Source organism: Scleropages formosus, chromosome 11 (genome assembly GCF_900964775.1).
Source record: "Scleropages formosus chromosome 11, fSclFor1.1, whole genome shotgun sequence".
NCBI lineage: Eukaryota > Metazoa > Chordata > Actinopteri > Osteoglossiformes > Osteoglossidae > Scleropages > Scleropages formosus.
Genome location: NC_041816.1, coordinates 17,896,058 through 17,916,420, shown reverse-complemented (window position 1 = coordinate 17,916,420; position 20,363 = coordinate 17,896,058). Strand labels below are relative to the sequence as shown.

General features: G+C 41.9%; 2 protein-coding genes across 2 annotated transcripts; one reads left to right on the top strand and one right to left on the bottom strand.

The window, feature by feature from the left end:
* The first annotated feature begins 1,837 nt into the window (after positions 1-1,837).
* Positions 1,838-5,595, top strand: csrp3 (cysteine and glycine-rich protein 3 (cardiac LIM protein)). The gene is made up of 5 exons (XM_018763166.1): positions 1,838-1,949; positions 2,995-3,166; positions 3,515-3,644; positions 4,430-4,523; positions 5,522-5,595. Exons 1-5 carry the CDS (start codon positions 1,838-1,840, stop codon positions 5,593-5,595), a joined length of 582 nt encoding a protein of 193 aa, XP_018618682.1.
* Positions 5,596-7,152: 1,557 nt separating this feature from the next.
* On the bottom strand, positions 7,153-18,670 carry zdhhc13 (zDHHC palmitoyltransferase 13). The gene is made up of 17 exons (XM_018763165.2): positions 18,578-18,670; positions 17,593-17,828; positions 16,313-16,435; positions 15,804-15,881; positions 14,964-15,108; positions 14,393-14,457; positions 14,117-14,279; positions 13,461-13,586; positions 13,200-13,333; positions 11,388-11,488; positions 11,039-11,163; positions 10,533-10,595; positions 10,322-10,415; positions 10,013-10,096; positions 9,625-9,782; positions 7,788-7,885; positions 7,153-7,611 (listed from the first exon to the last, which is right to left on the bottom strand). The coding sequence occupies exons 1-17, from the start codon at positions 18,599-18,601 to the stop codon at positions 7,473-7,475; spliced, it is 1,956 nt and encodes a 651-aa protein (XP_018618681.2). The 5' UTR covers positions 18,602-18,670; the 3' UTR covers positions 7,153-7,472.
* Between the last annotated feature and the right edge of the window lie 1,693 nt (positions 18,671-20,363).

The window sequence follows — 20,363 nt, the reverse complement described above, 5'->3', positions numbered from 1 at the left end:
ACACAAAACATATTTTGGGTGTGTGTGTAAGATAATGGATTGCTCAGAAAGTACGGCTAGATAACTTGCACATGTATTACTTAGGTGGCTGTAGATAAGAGTACTGTAGTGTTTGTTATAAAGGGATCTTTGCACATTTAACCTGTTAATGCAAAGCTGAAATGTATAATAAAAGTGTAAATTAATGTATATGAATTCATATTTTAGGTAAATCTGTCTGATTTAATTGGAATAATTTATAGACAGGTTCTCACATAAAAATAAAATCTGCTTTTTATAAAAAAAAAAAAAAAAAAGTGTGAGAATTCAATGAAGATGAAAATGAGTCTTTCATGCCCCAAAAATTCAGCTGTAACAGTGGACAGTACACCATACACTGTAATATATGGGCGTGATGTTGTTTGAATCCATTGAGCTCGATTGCTTTCAGTATCAAATTTAAGAAAGGAAATACAGTTAATTTTTGTGCATTGTAGCAAAACGGTAATTTTCCCTTTCAGTTCTGGTGAAATTACTTTTGTAGCTACCAGCTCCTAGCTTCGGCCTAGGGGTTGTTCAAGTGTTGCCATCATTGGCCTTCATCACAGTTATTTTGGGAGGCTGTCTTAATTTGAACGTCACTGCTACTTCGGTGCCTTTTGTGGCTGTGAATGGAAGATGGCCAGTATTTAAGGCCCATCAGTGTTGCTGAAATTGTCCCATACAGTGGCTCTAGATAAGGAGGGGACACTCTGACCAGCACATCAACAAGTTTTTTTTATTGGGTAAGTCCAACGCATTTATATTTAAATGACTTTCCACATGTATAAGTTATCATTGCCGGTGGCGGGGTGTTATAAATATGAAAGTTTGTTGAGTGCAGTTGAGTACAGGTGGTAGTGAAGTCACGCTGATTAAACTTCATGTTTCTATGAGTAGTAATAGTGAAGCCAATTTTTTACAAAAATGATCAAAATTATATGTTCAGCTACTGAACTTGAAAGCCAGGAAGGGTTTGAAGGCCAGTATTTAAGCTTGTTTTTTTTTTTTTTTGGATGATTGCTGCCTGTCGATGTTAACTGCTTGATAAAAAGAGAATTCTTAACTGTTATGCCAACAAATTGTGCTGGATTCAAAATGATATAATTATAGGTTGAAAGACAAATGTTTTGTATAGTCATACATTTTGGAAATGTTTAACTTACAATGTCTGAAAAGCAGTTTGCGAAGAGCTTGTTCGGGAGGCTTAGAAGAGTAGAACTGGCACGGGTTCGCTGGAAGTCTTGGTAAAGACACTATTCCTGGACCCTTATCGTCACATTCCAGGCCTGCTGGATTGTTTAATGCCACTGCAATCAATGTGGGAGAAATTAGTCCTCTGTAGCTGACACCTGATACGTTATCGTTCCTTCGGGGTCCAGCTTTGCTCGCTTCATCCCTCACCTTGGGTCATTTCTGTTTCCTAATTGAACATAATTTCTTTCTTGGCATAAAGTAGGCATTTCTTTTATAGGTCATTGAAAAAACTACAGCGGAAGTGATTCCATTATTTAGAAAAGAGCTATCCCCTCCACTGTGTGCACTAATCACAATTCCAGCAAAATTCAATTTCCAGTAAATTATCCATTTAAAAACACACATATCATTTGTAAACGATATGGTAACAAGGTTAGTTTTTCCCTTTCTTTTTCACAAAAATAAACGCCTGTATATATAAAATGTAACGTATAAAGGAAGCCTAAGGACGGATTGTCCGCAAAGATTGTTCCCCAACAGCAGATGTACCACGCCGGTCTTGGCTGTTCTAGACAAGTCAAGCAACGGCTGAGGGAGATCCAGCCTCGGGTCTGCAGAGAAGATGCCGAACTGGGGCGGAGGGGCTAAATGCGCAGCCTGCGAGAAGACGGTGTACCACGCTGAGGAGATACAGTGCAATGGCAGGAGCTTCCACAAGACCTGCTTTATCTGCAGTGAGTGCGACACCCCACGTGGCAGGGCGATGACTGCTCGCAGAGGAGCCGCTAATGGTCATACCGTGTCTGCAGCACTGCTGCACATTTATACTTTTAACCCAGGGGTCGTTAGCGAAGTGTTCTAAGTTTTAGGACACTTAACTCTCCTGTAGCCTGCTGCTAGCAAACAACTGCTGTCCGATAGGAGGAGCTATATCTTGAATCACTTTCTAAACATGGGACATGACACAGTTGGTTCAGTCTAGCAGAGGCTGGATGGTGCGTAAACACATGCTTGTTCCTAAAAATGTTGTTCTTAAGATGACCTGTTGAAGGTCAGGGGGAGATTGAGGAACAGCGGTAGATGAATTTTTCCACTGGGAGTCAAATACCCATATAACTGACACCATTAAGGTCTACTGTCCTATCTGTTATGGCAAATCAGAGCTCCACCCTCAGTCCCAGACCCCTCCTCTCATCCAAGGAAGAACAGAAAAAGAGTCTCTGGCTCATTGCATTCTGAAGCTACAGCAGCTGATATCCTGGCTGTAGGGGAAGTGCTCTGCTGATGGAAATGTGTGGTGTCATTATCCAACTTTTGGTCACGCCTCCTCCGGGCAGCAGACTTGTGTCGTTAGATCCAGCCTCTGTCTTTGCAGACCTTAGATGCCCCAGTGGCAGAGCTCAATTTAAAAAAAATAAATAAACAGGGTGTTCATAACATCACAGATTAGTTAAAACCCACACAGTTTAAGAGAAGTAGGGACGTTTCGGTAGAGTTCCAAACGAAGGCTGAGCTGCTAATACAGGCAAACACCACAGAATTTACATTTACTAAACACTGTTCTCCAAAGCAACTTACAATGTTAAGGTACTTAGAATTATTTTACCCATTTATACCGCTGGGTAGTGTTACTGGGACAATTTAGGGTAAGTACCTTGCTCAAGGATACTACAGCTGGAGGTGGCAATCAAACCTGTAACCTTTAGGTCCAAAGGCAGTAGCTCTAATCCCTACACTACCAGCTGAGTAGTAACAATCACTTGCCTTGGTTTGTTACAGTGGCCTGCAGGAAAGGTCTGGACAGCACAACAGTAGCAGCCCATGAGTCCGAGATCTACTGCAAATCATGTTATGGGAAGAAATATGGGCCCAAAGGCTATGGGTACGGGCAGGGCGCCGGGGCACTCAGCTCTGATCCACCTTCGGAGAACCTGGGTGTCCAGCCGCAAGAGTACGTGCCACCTTTACCTCCGACACAAGAGTACAGAAACGCAGAGCGCTATAAGTCTCAACCTTACATAACGCAAATAAGCCAAGAGAAGTTGAACGAAACCCATCCCTGAGACCTCTGCTGTTACTCCACATGGACTGTTTGTTTATACCAATTACTGCAAGCAGTGGTGTGGGAGAACAATGTTCAATTTAAGCATCTTAATTAAGAAACAGAAGACATTCAGGTTCGTGCAACTTACACATACGTAGCAATCCAGATAGACGCCAAAGTAGAACATCACACTGATTTTTGACGCACAGAGCAGTGAAAGAGATGAACAGCTAAGGAACGCCTCTCGTTCTCCAGATCCAAGGCTCACCAGCCATCGACGAAGCCCAGCTCCAATAAGTTTGCGCAGAAGTTCGGCGGATCGGACCGCTGCCCCCGCTGTTTGAAGGCCGTCTACGCAGCCGAGAAGGTCATGAGCGCCGGAAAGGTAAACGTTGACCGTTCCCTCTGCAGCCTTTCATTCCGTGTGTGACCACTGCTCTCCAACATTGGCCGCCCAGCAGCAAAAATGAGAAATCGCCTTCCATCCTCTTGTAATCTGATTATCAGAAACGAAAGGATTAATGACTGTTGGGACTTTACTGCAGTGCAGTGGTTCTCAACTGAGGGTATGCAAAAAAAACTGGTGGGACCTCTCACCATACAAGCGGGGGAACCTCAGGCTTTGAACCATCCATCCAATATGGAGAATTTTTCTTTTGCTCATTTTTCAGTGAAAATATTCAAGGCTGTGAAGACATGAACACAAGCTTACTATCTACTAATTGCGAAGTCATTGTGACAGAACATTCTTCAAATGTATTGGCACCGTTTGTGCATGCATGACGATAGATAATAAAGCAATTTTCTGTGTGCCTGTTGGTGTAGCATGTGGAAATCCACATGAAGAGTCAATTTAGACTGAAACAATCGGGCTTAATCGCATGTCTACATAGGGGCTACCTGTCACCTGGCTCACCCTCTTTGAGGTACCTTGGCGAAAAAGGTCGAGAACCACTGCTGTAGTGTGTCTAGCAATGCAAGCGGCCTTGGGCAAAGGTCTCGACCACATACTAGTAATAATCACAGTACACCTCTCTGGAGAACAGTGTTTACTAAAGGAATAAACACAAGTGTACAGGGACAAGTTTCACACAACTTTGTGACTTTGTGCCACTTTATGAGGCCGAACTGAACCCTGCAGGGCTCTTACTTGCCGGTGTGTGTTTGCAGCCCTGGCACAAGACCTGCTTCCGCTGTGCCATCTGTGGGAAGAGCCTGGAGTCCACAAATGTGACTGACAAGGACGGGGAGCTCTACTGCAAAGGTATGTGACACAGGCTCACACACAAAAATGCACACCTGAAGTATGTTTTGATGACTATGTGTTAGGGTTTCCATGGGTCCCATCCAATGTCCTCTTTTAACCATCAATCAATCCATCCATCCATCCATCCATCCATCCATCCGTGCCTGTCTGCCTCATACAGGAATGCAATAGTCTGGAGCCAATCCTAGAAGCATAGTATACAAGGCAGGGACCACCCTGGATGGGACAGTCCTCTACAGCGCAATCACAGACACAATACAATACACAATTTGTTCACATTTACACAAGACAGGCAATTTAGAGTACCCAATTTACCTGAAACGAATGTCTTTGGAGGGTGGGAGGAAACCAGAGCACCCAGTGAACACACAAACACAGGGAGAACATGAAAACCCCACACAGACAGAGCCAGATGTGAAACCAGGTCCAGGTCCAGGTCCAAGCCCAAGCCCAAAGCCCAGGAGCTGTGATGCACACATGCTACCCGTTGTGCTACAGTAGCAATCCTCATGACAATAACCGAATATCTGTGCTTTAAGTCAGGGAGTGACTCCTGCATCCTCTGCAGACAAAGTGTATAGAGAGGTATGTGGAACCGTATTTTAGCCTATGCCACGTCTTTCCAGTAGCATCTTTCTGTACGAGGCGTATTACTGAATGCAAAGTAAACACACCTTAATATTATCCCTGAGCAACAGCTGAAAATAGGCTTTTCAAACAGACTGGTTGTATTTACACTGCTTGGGTAAACTAGATTCAGCTCATCTTGCACTTCTTAGAGTACCATGGCAACCAAATGTTTCGAAGAAGCTACAAATGAACACGGCTCGCTGGTGGATCTTTCTCCCCATTAGATGCGGCTGGCTTGGTGCCAAAGTGATTAAAGTGCTGTAATGACATTTCTTCCCAATCTGTCGAAAAAGTACGGGTCAGCTGAAAGCGCTGATCTCCCGGCAAACGCAAAAGCGTTTCGTTGGTCTTGTCCTTTCTTGCAGTGTGCTATGCCAAGAACTTTGGCCCAAAGGGAATGGGGCTGGGGAACCTGGGGATGGTGGAGGAGCAGCAGTGAAGCCCAGTCATCGCTCTTCGCTACACCAGGAGTGTTGCAATGTGGTGCTGCATGCAGTTTGTCCACCTGTACATCCAGACTCCACAGTGAGAAGCTACGCAGGAGTCGAAATCACTGAACTTATCGGCAATAAGGAATACCTCAAAAACGATATAATTCAGAATCACTTAATGCTTAATTAGACACCTTCTTAACTCCTGTGCCACAAGGTAGGCTACATGTTGGCAGCTTTGACCTTCACTTCAGATCACAGCACATAAAGGATACTGATTATAATTACATATTGCAAATACTGTACATAATCGCTGCACCTCATCTGTGCTGTAAGTATATTGAAAAAAATCCTCCCCCAGCGTTTTTGCATGGCTGAAGGGATTAACTTTTCCGGGTGGCAGACAGGTTCTCCTTGTTTTCAAATAAAAACACAATTTGCATGCAAATAATATTAATCCACCAACCCCGAGGAGAAAGACACGATCAGGTATTTTCTTTCTCAGTGGTGTAACCCCTTTCACTGCTTGGGAGGACAATAAACACAGCAGTGTCTGTATTTCCATTAATTATTAATCCAACTCAATCTGCCAACGTGAACAAGCTTGTATAATTAAAATAAACAAGACAACTCTAATTACTAAACACATTTATATTACTTTATCAGAAACAATTATGTCACAGCTGTGTGACCAAGTGGAATAAGTTTCTAATTAAAATGTAAAAAAAATAATGGTGGGCTTAATGAGAATGAGTTCTACACTGAAAATTGATTTACCTGTAACAAGTGATTTTATCTCATGGCTGTTGTGTTACTCTTCATGGTTTTTTTCCCTCCAATAGAACCTCCTTCTGGTATTCCTCACACGCAAGAGTTTTGGTTTGGCTCTTTATGTAATGGCTTGATCTCAGAAAATCGTCCAGTCGCATAACACATTTTCATGTGACAGTCCAAGCATACAGCGCCTTTGAAATGCATACATTTCTGCAAACCTCTTGTTCGGTCAGGGTCATGCTGTAATACTGCTTTCTGAGGTAAACGTGTAGGTATTTAACACAACACCTAAACAACTGAATAGACCAGGATTAGCACTACTAGTGTAAAAACCATAGAGAAATAGTGCAACATTTTTCAAAACATTTTGCATTCCTTTATTGCAACGCAGAATACATAACAGGCAAACCAACACATACTTTGAATTTGCAAAACAAGCATTAAGAAATACATGATGGCAAAAGGTGTGGTATGGTAATGTACAGTGCAAAATTATTGCTCATTCTACATGCAGCAAACTGTTCTCACTATGCAGTAACACACTCATTAAGGCAGAAAATCTATTTAGCACTGCTTGTTTTGTTTGAATAATGCATGGAGAAGTGTTAGAAAGAGAACTGAAAATAACATTAACCTGAAGGCTACCCAATACCCAAAACAGCTTTGATATAAAGCATGGTGCTTTCTGAGTAAACAAGTATTCTTAAAAATACTATAATTGCTCCTACAAATGTCATTCAATATAAAAATTGCATAAAAATGCCAAATTTTTTCAGTATGTAATTCTCCCACAAAACAAGATAAACCTGAAAAAAATAATCAAAATATACCTATATATAAAATATTTAACACACTTTATACATAATTATACAGTACATGGTATGGTCCTCTAAACATCAAATGTATAAACATTATATTCCCTTTATATATTACAAGGCAGTTCATATGAAAGTAAATCACTTGATTTTTTTTAAAATCACTTACTTCCTTTTCTTAGTGGCTTCTCCTCCTTGATTTAAACTGATTTCTACAAAGAGAACAGAAACCGGGGCCTACAGCCCATAACCAAAAGAGAGCCAGCTCTTCGTGTGAGGCTTGGCGACCCTTCAGATCAGACAGTGTTAAAGCCGCTGGCCACAGAAAGGTCTGGCCCCAAGGAGAACTGCTGGGTCCAGTCCACCACGACAGGCTTGCAGAGCCCACAGCAACGCAGCTGGAAGAAGTTGACCATGTTCCGGACAACACCCGAACTAGAGAAACGGCAGGGCAAACACAGGCACAACATCAGACCGTGATGGTGTTAATGACTTAGAATCAGTCTTCCAAAGACCACTACAGCCAGGCTGTCAAAAGATGAGCAACTCCTCTGACTCCAGAGTGGAGTCCACTACACAACAGCGACCCTAGGCTCGGAAGAGCAGCTCACTTGTACGGGTTCTGCCTCAGTGAGAAGGACTGTGGCAGTTTTCTCCTCCGCTGCAGAAGGTTCATTCTCTCCGAGGTGGTGAGCCCATAGACAGCAATCTGGGTTCAAAGCACAAAACGGCCACAGGGACTGCTTATTAATGCAAACGGAAAAGCACGACAACATGGTCTCATGGAAGCGCGCTGCTCATTTCCAGAGGAGGTGGCATTTTGAAACACTGGCAACAGCACGTTTAAGCTTGGATCCAGCTGCATAAACAAAGTGAACTTTTTTTTTTTTGATGTACTTATAAAGAGGTCCAGCTTGTGTCTTTTTAGAATTCATTCATTCATTTTTAAGACTTAAGAGACAAAATCTTCAAGGCTGTGAAGACAAACACAACCTTAAAACCACTTTCTCAAAGTTATTCCTTACTACATCACTAAGGATCCACAAACACAGCAATGATAAATTGCACTGGCACCAAAAATTATACATACTGGGTAGTCAAGGAAAGTGTTACATATATAGCAGGTGTAAAAGCATATAATATCATCTGTAACAGGTGTGGAAAAAACAGATCAAAGAAGCTTATTAAAATGAATGTTCCAAACACAAAAGTTATAAAATTCTTAAAGCTAAAAACACTATTCCATACACCAAATCCTGCATTTCATTAATACTGCTGTGAATTAGTGACCAACTGCAAAATAACTACAAAATATCCAGGTTTAAAAGTGCAAACGTACAGACTTGGACACATGGATTTCATTTCAATGAGAAATAGTAGTGCAAAATGTATACTAATAAAACGTTCTACATTTAACCACAACAAAAATAGTTAGGGTGCTTTGCTACTTTTTTCAAGTTATAAACTAAGGCAGCCATGACTGAAAAAAGTCTCATTTGAATTGTAATGATCAAATCACAGTCTGAGGAATAATTGCTTATATTTATACATACTGGCTCCAAAACAGTTGGGACCAGAAGTCTGTTCACAATTCCTTTTGTTCTTAACATCAAAATCAATATTACGGTAAAGTCACAATCAACAGAAGCTTAATAACACTGACATCCCTTGATTTATTCAATGGGTAGATTCTGTGAAACATTTCTGAATTGTATGACTTCTACATCATTTTAAATTTTTGACAATAAATAAATACCATCTCCACAATTCCTAATCACTTTTTTTTAATGCATATTTGCCTCATTAAACTGCACAACTTCTAATCAGTTTAAACTTTCATTGTTATCTCCATGGTAACAGAAGGCCTGTAGCGGCACTAAGCAAAACTTAAGCGGTCAACATGCATTCCGTTTTGGTGCACTTTACTGCCATCTATTGGCCTTGTGGATATAAACGTAGTCTTTGTTTCATTACAAAGAGAAATTAAGCATTTATTCATTTGGCTGAAACTTTCCTCTAAAGCAACTTACAATTATCTATTTATGGAGCTGGGCAATTTTTACTTGAGCAATTTAGGTAAGTACCTTGCTCAAGGGTACTACAGCTGGAGGTGGGATTCAAACCTATGATCTTGGGGTCCAAAGGCAGCAGTTCTAACCACTACGCTACTGGATGGCCCAATAGCTACAAAACAGATATTTTTATTAAAAAAAAAAAAAAAAAAATAATAATAATATTGTTCATCTTAAAAAGTTAACCGGACACACCTAACTAAATATGTGCGCAGTTATTCTTGTATAAACATTTTTATAATCAGTTTATTTTAGCAAAACAATATGTGGTATTCAGAGTATCCCGTATCATGTACTGTTTCCATCTGGGTCAATACCATTTTAAGAGACTGCTTCAAAATTGTATTCACACATTTTATTTTAAAACAGTACTTACCTGATACACTTGCAATAGGAGAAAAAAGGACGCCCAGGATGTGTGGATGAAGGTGAGGGTAAAAATGTAGAGCACCCAGGGAGAGCAGCCAACCAGCTCCGTGAACACACCCCAGGCCCCCTGCTCATTGTAGTTCAGATGGCAATGTTTTGACCAGTCTAGAAAATGATAAAACGTAGGGGTTTATTGCTCTATTCCTGGGGGGGAAAGCCATAACAATAGTATATTCCCTTACTGAACTATCAATGACCATTAAGAAAAATCATACCTCGTATTATAGTGATACGTACACTGCTGGCATTAAACACAAAAATGCTGAAAATCAAACTAAGATTGTTTAAGAAAGATTAGCACGTTATCTCCACACACACTGATACTGAGGACTCACAGATGAGGCTCCCGTAGAACATCCAGGCACAGACCACCGAGAGAAAGAGGAGGAAGAGAACAAAGTATGCGTGATTCCTGGCTCCTGTGGGGAGAAAAACATTTTTAACCACAAGAGTGTTCAAAGAGTCTCCATCAGATCCATCCGGGGTCCCATATTGGGTGGAGGTGGTCATGGAAAGTTCAATTACAGCTTTTCTCATACTGGCCTTCAAAGATAGCATCACCTGTTTGCTGACACATCTGTAATACATTGCAGAGAAGAGGGATTTCCAACAGACATCTAGTATGTTATCCTTATGATATTTACCCACGCAGCCATTGATCCACACAGAATGGTGATCCTGCTTGGCGATGCAAGAGTCGCAGCTGAAGCAATGATGGGCTCGCACCGGTTTGCGCATCTAAACAGAGCAAAACACCCCAGCAAAAGATTCTCAATGGTCTTGCAAAACACTTCAACTACAAAAAAAATTTAAATGAGGTGAACCATGCGGTGAAGTCATGTGTAATGAACTCACCATACAGGAAGTGCAGAAAACCCTGGGGTCCAGACATCCAGCTTCGGCCAGCACCACCACATTCTAGGAAAAGAAGGGACTGAGAGTGTCACGGAAGAACCTACTGCCTTCAGTGTGCATTCATGTATAGGAAACTGTTTTACACCTGAGTGTGAGACAAAACAACTCAGAGGCATGTTGTTAAGCGGAATAAATACATTTCAGACAATTCTGACAACATACCACCCAACAGTATACATTTGACATGTAGAGGCATTAGAGCCAAGTTACTTAAAAAAAATAAATAAAAAAAATAAATAAATAAGAAAAAGGAAAAAAATGTAGAGTTTTAAGTTCTGTGACACATTTCAGTAAAGAACAACTTCAATACATGAATCTGATTTATAGAGCTGAACCTGCCAAACGATGAGTGTGTCCATCTCCTGCTGAAATTAACTACTCGGTATAAAGAGTGAGGCTTCCTCGCAATGCTGCGATGGTCAACAGGTCTAACATCCCAATTCTACCTTTTTTCTCTCCTCCTCAGTGGCCTTAATGTGCCCAGGGTCAGTCCTCCAGCTTCTGAAGTAATAGTAAAACAGTCCTGTGGAGCTCAAGGTGAAGAGGATCTTCACTGTAGCAATGGGCACATGTGGGGGTCAGAGTTAAGGGCCTTACGAAACAATTTCATCACCACTTACCTTTAGGGAGCACAGCAATTGTGTGAATGCGCTCAAATTCTATCATTTCACTTTCTCAGTGACCACACATATTCCTAATTTTGCGATCACTAATCGCAACAGGAAAGATTGTTCATAGCAGCACAGCACCAAGTGCTGCCCCTGGTGTTTAATCTGTGACCTCTGCGAAGGATATCAGGCAGGAACCAGAGGCACCATGTGACTAGCATCCAGAAGATGGAGGCTATCAGGAAGGTGGCAGGAAAAAACTTGTTGATGTCTGGATGTGTCAACCGTCTGCAGACAAACAAAGCACACTCAGAAACAGACCAGACTGTCGACCACAAAACAACCATGCAACTCCCTAGATGAATCTTACTGGACTGCATCACGACATAGATGTGATGTGTCATCTTCAAATGTTTATGTACCATCCATCCATTTTCATTAACCACCTGTTCTGGTCAGGGTCACGGGAGTCTGGAGGATATCCTGGAATCGCTGGGCACAAGACTGATTGGGGTACACCCTAGATGGGACCCCAGCACTACACAGGGGAGTCACACATGCACATATACCCACTCATCCATTCACGGACTACAGGAAATTTAGTCACAATCCACCAGAATTACAAGTCTTTGGACTGTGGGAGGAAACCTAAGCAGTTCATGTACCATTTTTCCCCAAATTTAAAATGCATAGTTTGGATGCATCACACAACTGCTCATCAAAAAAGTTAAGTAGGAGTGAGATCCCCATTTTAATGTAACAAGTTTAAAAGAATCATGACACCACAGTATCTGTGCGCCTCTAATGCAAACAATTTTAAAAGCAGACGTTCAGCCAGGGACACAGACAGGGTTCAAACTAGCTGTTAAAGCAGCTGGATCTGATACGAGTTGGCCAGGCCTCTGTCCCAGCTGGAGCAGAACCACTCTAGGGAAACCATGGTTACGGTTCGCCCTTGGTGCTACAGTAACACATCCAATCACGGGCTGAAAGGCGAGCGCAGACTTGGAACATAATGGGATCATGTTTACCATCATTTAGCTCCAGAATCTCAACTGCATGTGTATAATAATGATTTAAAGCACGAGACTCTAAATTAGGAGAACATTATTCTGACAAGCTTCTTTGTTTAATTTCCATTCCAGTTCTTCATAAAATATCTTTGTGGATGGAACTCTGCACAGGCAGGCTGTGAACATTTTTCAGTTGCATAATGTTATTAGGACCTCCTAAAATAAATCAAGTCTGGCTGGACATGCTAATGAATTCTCCATCATCGTCTCTCACCCATTTCTGCCCGCAGCAATGGAGCAGGGCTCATCCATCGAGTTTCATTAAGAACCATTTCCCCCCACTCACTGCTTCTGAGCTGCAGCACTACTCAGAGGAAATAGGTGGCCCTCAATGCGAGTGCCTTTATTAAATCCAAAACTGTCTAGTTTAATAGAATAAATAGAATTGCATTTTATTAAATTTTGCTAAATAGCTTTGCTATCTTTTCCAGATCTGCTTTAGTGCGCTTTAGTAAGAACTCCTGGGACATGAGCCTGCAGCCTTCTGGACAGAAGTCTTTCCTCTCACATATTTGTTTTATTAATTTGTATTTAGTCAACACCTTTGTGCAAAACAACTTACAATGCTTACATCTGCTGAGCAGAAGAAGGTAACCACACAGCCACACACTAAGGGACAATTTAGAGTCACCAATTCATCTGAAACACATTGTTGGACTGAGAGTGGACACTTGAGCAGCTGGAAGAAAGCCACATGGGAGGAACATGCAAAGTTCACATTGAGCAGGATTTGAAACCACAACTAAATACACAGCCCAGGAGATCTGAGTCACCAATGCTACCTACCACGAGACCATGCTTTCCACATAAGCAAACAAACAATCAAAATACCTCGTCAGCGGCCTTTCCATTCGCAACATAAACAAACAAATAGCAGCAGCAGCAACCTCCAGAGAAACAGATGTGCAGCCAGTGCGCCGTCTCACCGAGAGCAGAGGTTCACCACAGCAAGAACACTGGCCAGCAGGACACCCTTCAGCAGCCAGGACTCAGAGTTCAGGTCCAGGATAGCTCCCACAGCCCACAACAGAACAGTCAAAGACAACAGGTGCAGCTGGAACTGTAGAGAGAGGCAGGATGTGGTCAGAAAACATCAAGGCACCACATATAGTAGAACTGGCATGCTCATGGAACCGAATGACTGCTCTTTATGCACAGATCCTACTGTGTCCCTGTAGTGAACATACCTTATACTTGCTGAATATCTTGAAGCAGGGGGAGTTTGACTTGATCCTTTCCTGCTTCACATGGTTCAGCATGTGCACTAGCAGTGGACTGTGCACCTGGTGGGCAAGATCGATGGGAGTGTAGCCCTAAAAACACCAAATTAGCCAAATCTTTAACCATCTCAGGGAGAGAAAACAGCTTGGGAGGGAAACCATTTAAAAGTTTCATATTTATCCATTACATTCTTGTTGCCATGAAGTGCAACAAATCTGGAAAGATAGATTGTTTTCTACTTCTCTATTTATAGTATTATTTGACTGGTAATAACCTAGCTAACTGTTCATCATAGCAAATGTTTTAGCTGGCATATTTTTCCACAATAGGTAATTCAGTACAACTTTGCAAAAGTTACTGTTCATTTATTCATTTACCTGATGCTTTTTTGCAAAGCAGCTTGCAGTATTAAACTGCTCACAGTTGTTCACCCGTTTGATACACCAGGGTAATATTTACTCAGCAATTTACAGCCAGTACCTTGCTCAAGCATATTACAGCAGGAGATGTGATTCGAACCTAGTTCCTCTGCGACCAAAGAGAGAGGCTCTAACCACCTTAACTACCATCCTGCTGCTATTCCAGAAATGTTAAGTGAAAATATAATATATACACATCTCACTTTGGCATTCTGCAGGTCCACACTGGCTCCAGCCTCCAAAAGGATGTGGACAGCATCCACGTTACCCGCCAGAACGGCACAGTGGAGCGGGGAGTTCATGTTCTCCTTGTCCACTGCATTGACTGAGGCGTTGCACTTGATGAGAAAGTTTGTGGGTTCCGGCCTGCACACAAGTAGCGTCAGTCACTGGATAGTAGAAATCTGCAGACTCCTCCCAGAGGTGCTTGTAAAAGGACAGGCTTTCATTCCACTGCACACTGTACTTATAGTACTTACCCAATAATTTTCTGGGCTGCCAACATCAAAGAGGTTTGTCCATTAAGATCTGGAAAATCTACTTCCTGCCATTGTGTGAAAGCAAATTGAGGTGCAAAAATATTTTTTAACATGCTGAGAACAAATCCAAAAGTGACTTCACATCATAACCAGAAAGACTTAAAAACCTTAACCACAGGATACCACACACTACTCTCAGTGACTTGTTTTCTGTCTCACAACAATTTGCCTCAATACCAAGGGAACTCAAGTCACAACTTAAGATAAAGGAATATTGCACAAAGCTTCAACGATAATGGCACTCGTCAACTGTTGCTACTTTATTCTTTTCGAAAACAACTGAACATTTGCAGCACGCCGCTGAAGCCCGACAGGTTGCCACATCTACTGAAACAATTTAGAGAAGACCACTTGCGTGTGGTCAAGAAAAAATCCACTTCTCCAGACAATTAACTGAAACAGAAATTACAACAATACACAGACAGAATACTAAGATCTTAAGCAAATAAAATATATTTTCACATAACGCACAACTATTAAAAACTATTAAAAGATTAACCTGTGCACCCACCTGGCCTTTAGCCATCAGGTAGGCTGCTATGGGCATGTGCTGGAAGAGCACAGCCAAATGAAGACCACGGAAGCCCTCTCCATCAGCCAATGATGGGTCTGCTCCATGCCTCATAAGCAAGATCACCATGGAGAGGTGGCCCTGCCTGCAGTGAGGGGAGATGTGTGTTCTGTTCACATTTCAGCAAAAAGTTCCAAATAGTTGTCAACAACCACACACCTTATAACAACATATTTACAAATAACACTGCTAAAGAACATCCCTATTTAACGCCCCGGGGGGTGTTACATTTTCCAAAAGAGGGGTGTTTATTAGAGGTCATATAGTAGTGAAATCGATCACCATCTCTCTCCCTAAAAAGTTCATGCAAATGTGTTAATACAGTTTAACAGTTGTCAATGTCAGTGTTTTTCACGCAAGTTTGACGTGTTCACATAGTTATTAATGTGTTTGTGGATTGTTTCATGTTACAGACTACGGAAGAGAATGGGATTTAAAACTTAGTACTGGTAAGTTTTTTTTTTTCTCCTTCATTCTTTTCTGATTACTCAAAAAAAATATACCAGGTATTTTCAAAAATGGGTGGGGGCGTTAAATAGGGATTTTACGGTAGTACATAAGTATAAATTAAAATTGACAGAAATTATGGGATCTTCACATGAATCAACATGAATACTGGTGTCTGCCATCTTAACTAAAACTAATAAGAGTTTTTCTTAGAAATATGAATAAACTGATTCTACAAATTACAATGGTACCCAATAATTTTATTACAGTTAAAAATACCCCAGATATATTTTTGGTTTTACCTCATTAGTTGCCAACAACAGTGTTAGTTACCTTATGGCCCAGTGCAGGGGTGTTGAATTCAGATCACCTCCCAGCTGGTCAATAATGGCACCTTTAGAAAGATAATATCTTGGAAAAAGGGAAGAGAACTTGTTATTCATTTAAAAGCAGTGATAGCAACATGAGACCATGTCTTAATTCAACACATTAATGGGTAGAGTGTAAAACTGAAGTACAGCATTTTCCAAAAGAGCATGTCTGCTGTTGGGTAGCTGAATTATAACACTACTTTTACTATTATAATTATTACTTATCAGCTTACAAATTTTCCTAAATGACAACCATTCACTCAGCAGGGTATTCTTACTGGAGCAATTTGGTACAAGTAACCTGTTCAAGAGCATTACAGCAGCAGGAGTGAAATTCATACCAGAATTCTAAAGAATTATGAGTAATTTCTCACTGCTACGCTACCCATTGCTTTCACTGGAGCGAAAAATGACTTATAAAAACATGCACGTTACTAATTTAAGTACAGTGATGAAAGGAGCCCTCCTTACTTCACCAGCTCAGTCCTGTTGTTGATTGCAGCCCAGTGAAGAAGGGACACATTCTCCTTGTCGGGCTGCCGCACATCATGTCCGGCTTCAACAAGCTCCTTACAGCGGTCCAGGATGCCAAACCTTAGGTACAATATCAAAACACCATGGCTTTTATTTCTATTTAAAGACCCCTACTTACTTGCTTTATTATTACTCTGTTTAACTGGGTAATCGGTTTGCCCATTCCAGAGTAGATACAATCGGCAACTAATACTAACACAAGGAACTGAAAAACAACAGACTGATTCAATGGGATTTATTAAAAGGCTGCCAGATCCACTAAGGTAAATAGCCTTCAATTCAAATTTGACTCATATCGACCATTCGTTTGGTTTTCGTGGTAAGTGACAATAGGGAGGTGGTTTAGCATGGCCTTTTTTTGCATATATCTTTGGGTTGCAAACACAAAGCACTTCTTAGAAATAATAGGCATTCATCAAACGTCACACACTGACATTTTCATTTGTTCGCTGAAAGACAATTTTTCTCCTAATGTATGACTACTATTAGCAGTATTACACACTTTTATCCAAGGTGACTTACAATGCTAGACAGTTCTCACTAACTTCTCGGGTCATGACATTGCCCCCAGTCAAAAAAAGGACCCGAAGTGAGACACTTATATCGACTCCATCGTGAAAAAGACCCAACAGTGGATGTACTTTCTTCGCTAACTGAAGAAGCTGAACCTGCCACAGGACCTGCTGATCTGGTTCTACTCATAAGTCATTGAGTCTGTCCTGTACACTGCTACAACTGTCTGGTTCGGCTCGGCTACCAAATCCGACAGAAATAGGCTAAAAAGGACAGTTGAGATGGCTTAAAGGATCACTGGTGCACCCCAGCCTACCCTTCAGGTCTTGTACAAGTCCAGAATGGGGAAGTGGGCAAACAAAATTGTCACTGTTCCCACACACCCGAGCACAAACTCTTCCCCCCCGGCAGGCATTGCATGCAAACTCCACACAGACTGAGCCAGACTTGAAACCACATCCAAATGCACAGCCCAACTACTACCTGCTGCACCACTGTGTTGACATCTTATACAGTACACAGAGAATGTTGTATCTGAACTATCGTGAAAGAGTTGTGAAAGAATGGCAATCTTAGAGTGAATGCACCTGCCCTACTATTGCCTTCCTTTGAATAGCTCAAAAATACAGCCTAAACACACATGCATACTCCCATCAGTAGCATGACCCATATGTCTAGTAACACAATGAAAGTGCATATCTTACTGAGTTGCCTTCACAATGTCCCAGCTGCTGCTGTCATCCATGTGTGACCTTCTCTGTGGCTGTTGAGTGGGGTCCATAATGATTTCAGTCCTTGGAGCAAACTGTCCATTCATTCCAGGTCTGAATCCATACATCAGCCCGCCGTGCCCGTGTCCATGTCCGTGTCCGTGGCCTTCGCAGTGCAACTGCTCGCCGTGTCCATGGAAGTGGTCCTCCGAGTGACTGTGAGAGAGACACTGTGAATTTGGAATACACAGTCAGTTGCTTGGGAATGAAAGACAGGAGCCTGGGTACACAGTAAGAGAATCTCTCCTTCCTCTCCAGCAGAAACAGGCATTTTTAGACCCGCGCGCCAGAGAAGTACACGGTTTGGTGCCAGTAAGTGAGTAGGTGGATCATGATGGTGCAGCAGAGAGTGTGAGCACACAGTGTCACACAGTCCTACTGTGTTCACACACAAACACCCCACCTCCACCACCACGTCCAGCACAATGACACACCCATGTCCAGCCAGCCAGAAGACTACTATGCAGGATAAAGCCGGTTTCTCTGGTGAACCGACCCTCTTAATAGCAAGCACGGAAACAACAATAATATCATCATGATGATGATGATGACGGTGATCACCTCATCTCACAGAGATGGCAACTCAGCGCAGTTGAGTTCAGTACAATTCAATACGACCACGCGGTGAAGATATAAATGTTCAAAATTATTTTTAAACGCACAAAACAGTGCAAACGGCAAGAAGCCAAATATCAACAAGAACGAGTTATATGCTCATTGTAACGTCAAACTCAAGTGCAACTTGTCGGAAGCGTTCTAGCATGTAGCTAAGCTAGGTAGGTTCAGAACCGACACACACCACCAGCTGAGGGCTGCAAGCAACATGGCTAAGAGAGGCTTTTAAAACAAGAATAGGCACAAGAATCACTGTAAATGGTGTTAAATCAAGACCGCAAAGTGTTTGGAAACTCGTACTTACTTCAGTTTGCCCAGCCCAGTCCATAATATTATTAATTTGCAGAGGAGTTGACGCGTTTCAAGGAGCAGCACCTTTCCTCACTGGGCTTCCAACTTCCTGGACACGAGCCACGAGCGTACGCGCTGATTGGCTTGTTGGCGTCAGACCCCGCCCACACACACGTGTCTTGGGCCGTTGGAGCTGCTGAACGGAACACAACGTTCACTTCGCCACAGATGGCGCGTCATCGCCAGTGTTCAACTGCTGCGCCTGCTTTCCCGCTGTAAATGGCTGAAGTATTATCATTGTTCCAAATGTCCACTTAAAATCTTCCACATTGCTGCTTCACGCTTTCTTTTGGCAGAAGTGCAGTTTAGTACAAATCTGTCTGAAGGAGGGATCAGAGTTTTTCCAAATTAATGTATTATAAATATAAAAAGAACAACACACACACACACACACACACACACACACACACACACTTTCAGAACCGCTCGTCCCATAGAGGGTCATGGGGAACCGGAGCCTAACCCGGCAACACAGGGCGTAAGGCCGGAGGGGGAGGGGACACACCCAGGACGGGACGCCAGTCCGTCACAAGGCACCCCAAGTGGGACTCGAACCCCAGACCCACCGGAGAGCAGGACTGCGGTCCAACCCACTGCGCCACCGCACCCCCTTCAAAAGAACAACAATGGATGGCAAATCCTAATAACTAAAGACCCCACTGTATCGGTATTCCTTGATTTTCTCCATAAATTGATTTTTTTTAAAATTTTATTCTTCAGTTCAGGGTCCTTAACGTAAAATGCCAATTCCCATTCCACTGATTCAATTAAAGAATTAATATGTAAACTGAAACAAAACGTCTGACTAAAACACTGAACAATTAAAACCGAGAATATCTATTTTGTAATTTTTAAAACCCAGTAGATGGTTACCAAATCTCATTGTTTCTTCATTCCAAAGAATATTAGAACTCTTTCCATCTTCATATATAAACATTTAGTGCTTCTCAGTTATCCTAATATTTCATACTGTTACCATACTATTTCGGTACAGCCCTTGGAAATTAACAATAGTTGGTTAACACACTTGCTTATTTTGATTTTCTGCAATAACTCTGCAGTTTCCTTGGACTGTTACAAACCTCCCTTAAAAGATACCAAGGATTTTCCTCCTAGTGAATTCAGGAGCATCATGCTACCCCCCCCCCCCCATCAGGAGTAACAGGTTGTAGGTTCATGTCCAGACACTCTCTTGAGACGTTCATTACTAACAGGTTGCATCAGTTGCTTGCATCCAGGATCAATGTGAAGGCAACAAAGAGAAAGGATTAGACCCCTCTGACTGCCAGCAGGGGCACGGCCTGGTTAAGTAAAGTTGTTAAAGGAAATGTGAAAGAGAAAACTGGGTTACTGTCTTTTGTGGTGCACTTGGGTCTTCAAAGATTTTGTGAATGGGAAGCATATAGTTATGGAGTTCTTTTCATCTTTAAATTTATTCCCTTATCAGAACAGCTCCTCCCTTGCCCAGATTATTGTCCCAAGGAACAAATTAGTCATGTGGGTCAGAGTCACATCAATAAAAATAATTAAAATTTAACAAGGACAAGTATGCTAATAAGTTTACCCAGTAACTGGCTGGTATTTCTTTGCACAGCTTGACAGCTTCACCATTTTATGCAAAAAAAAAAAAGTGTCTGTGGATGTCTAGTGAATAAACCTGATGCAAGAGGCAATCCGTGACATGTTGAGCACATCCACATGGCTATGCAACTATTGTTGACAAAAAAAAAGGAGGATTC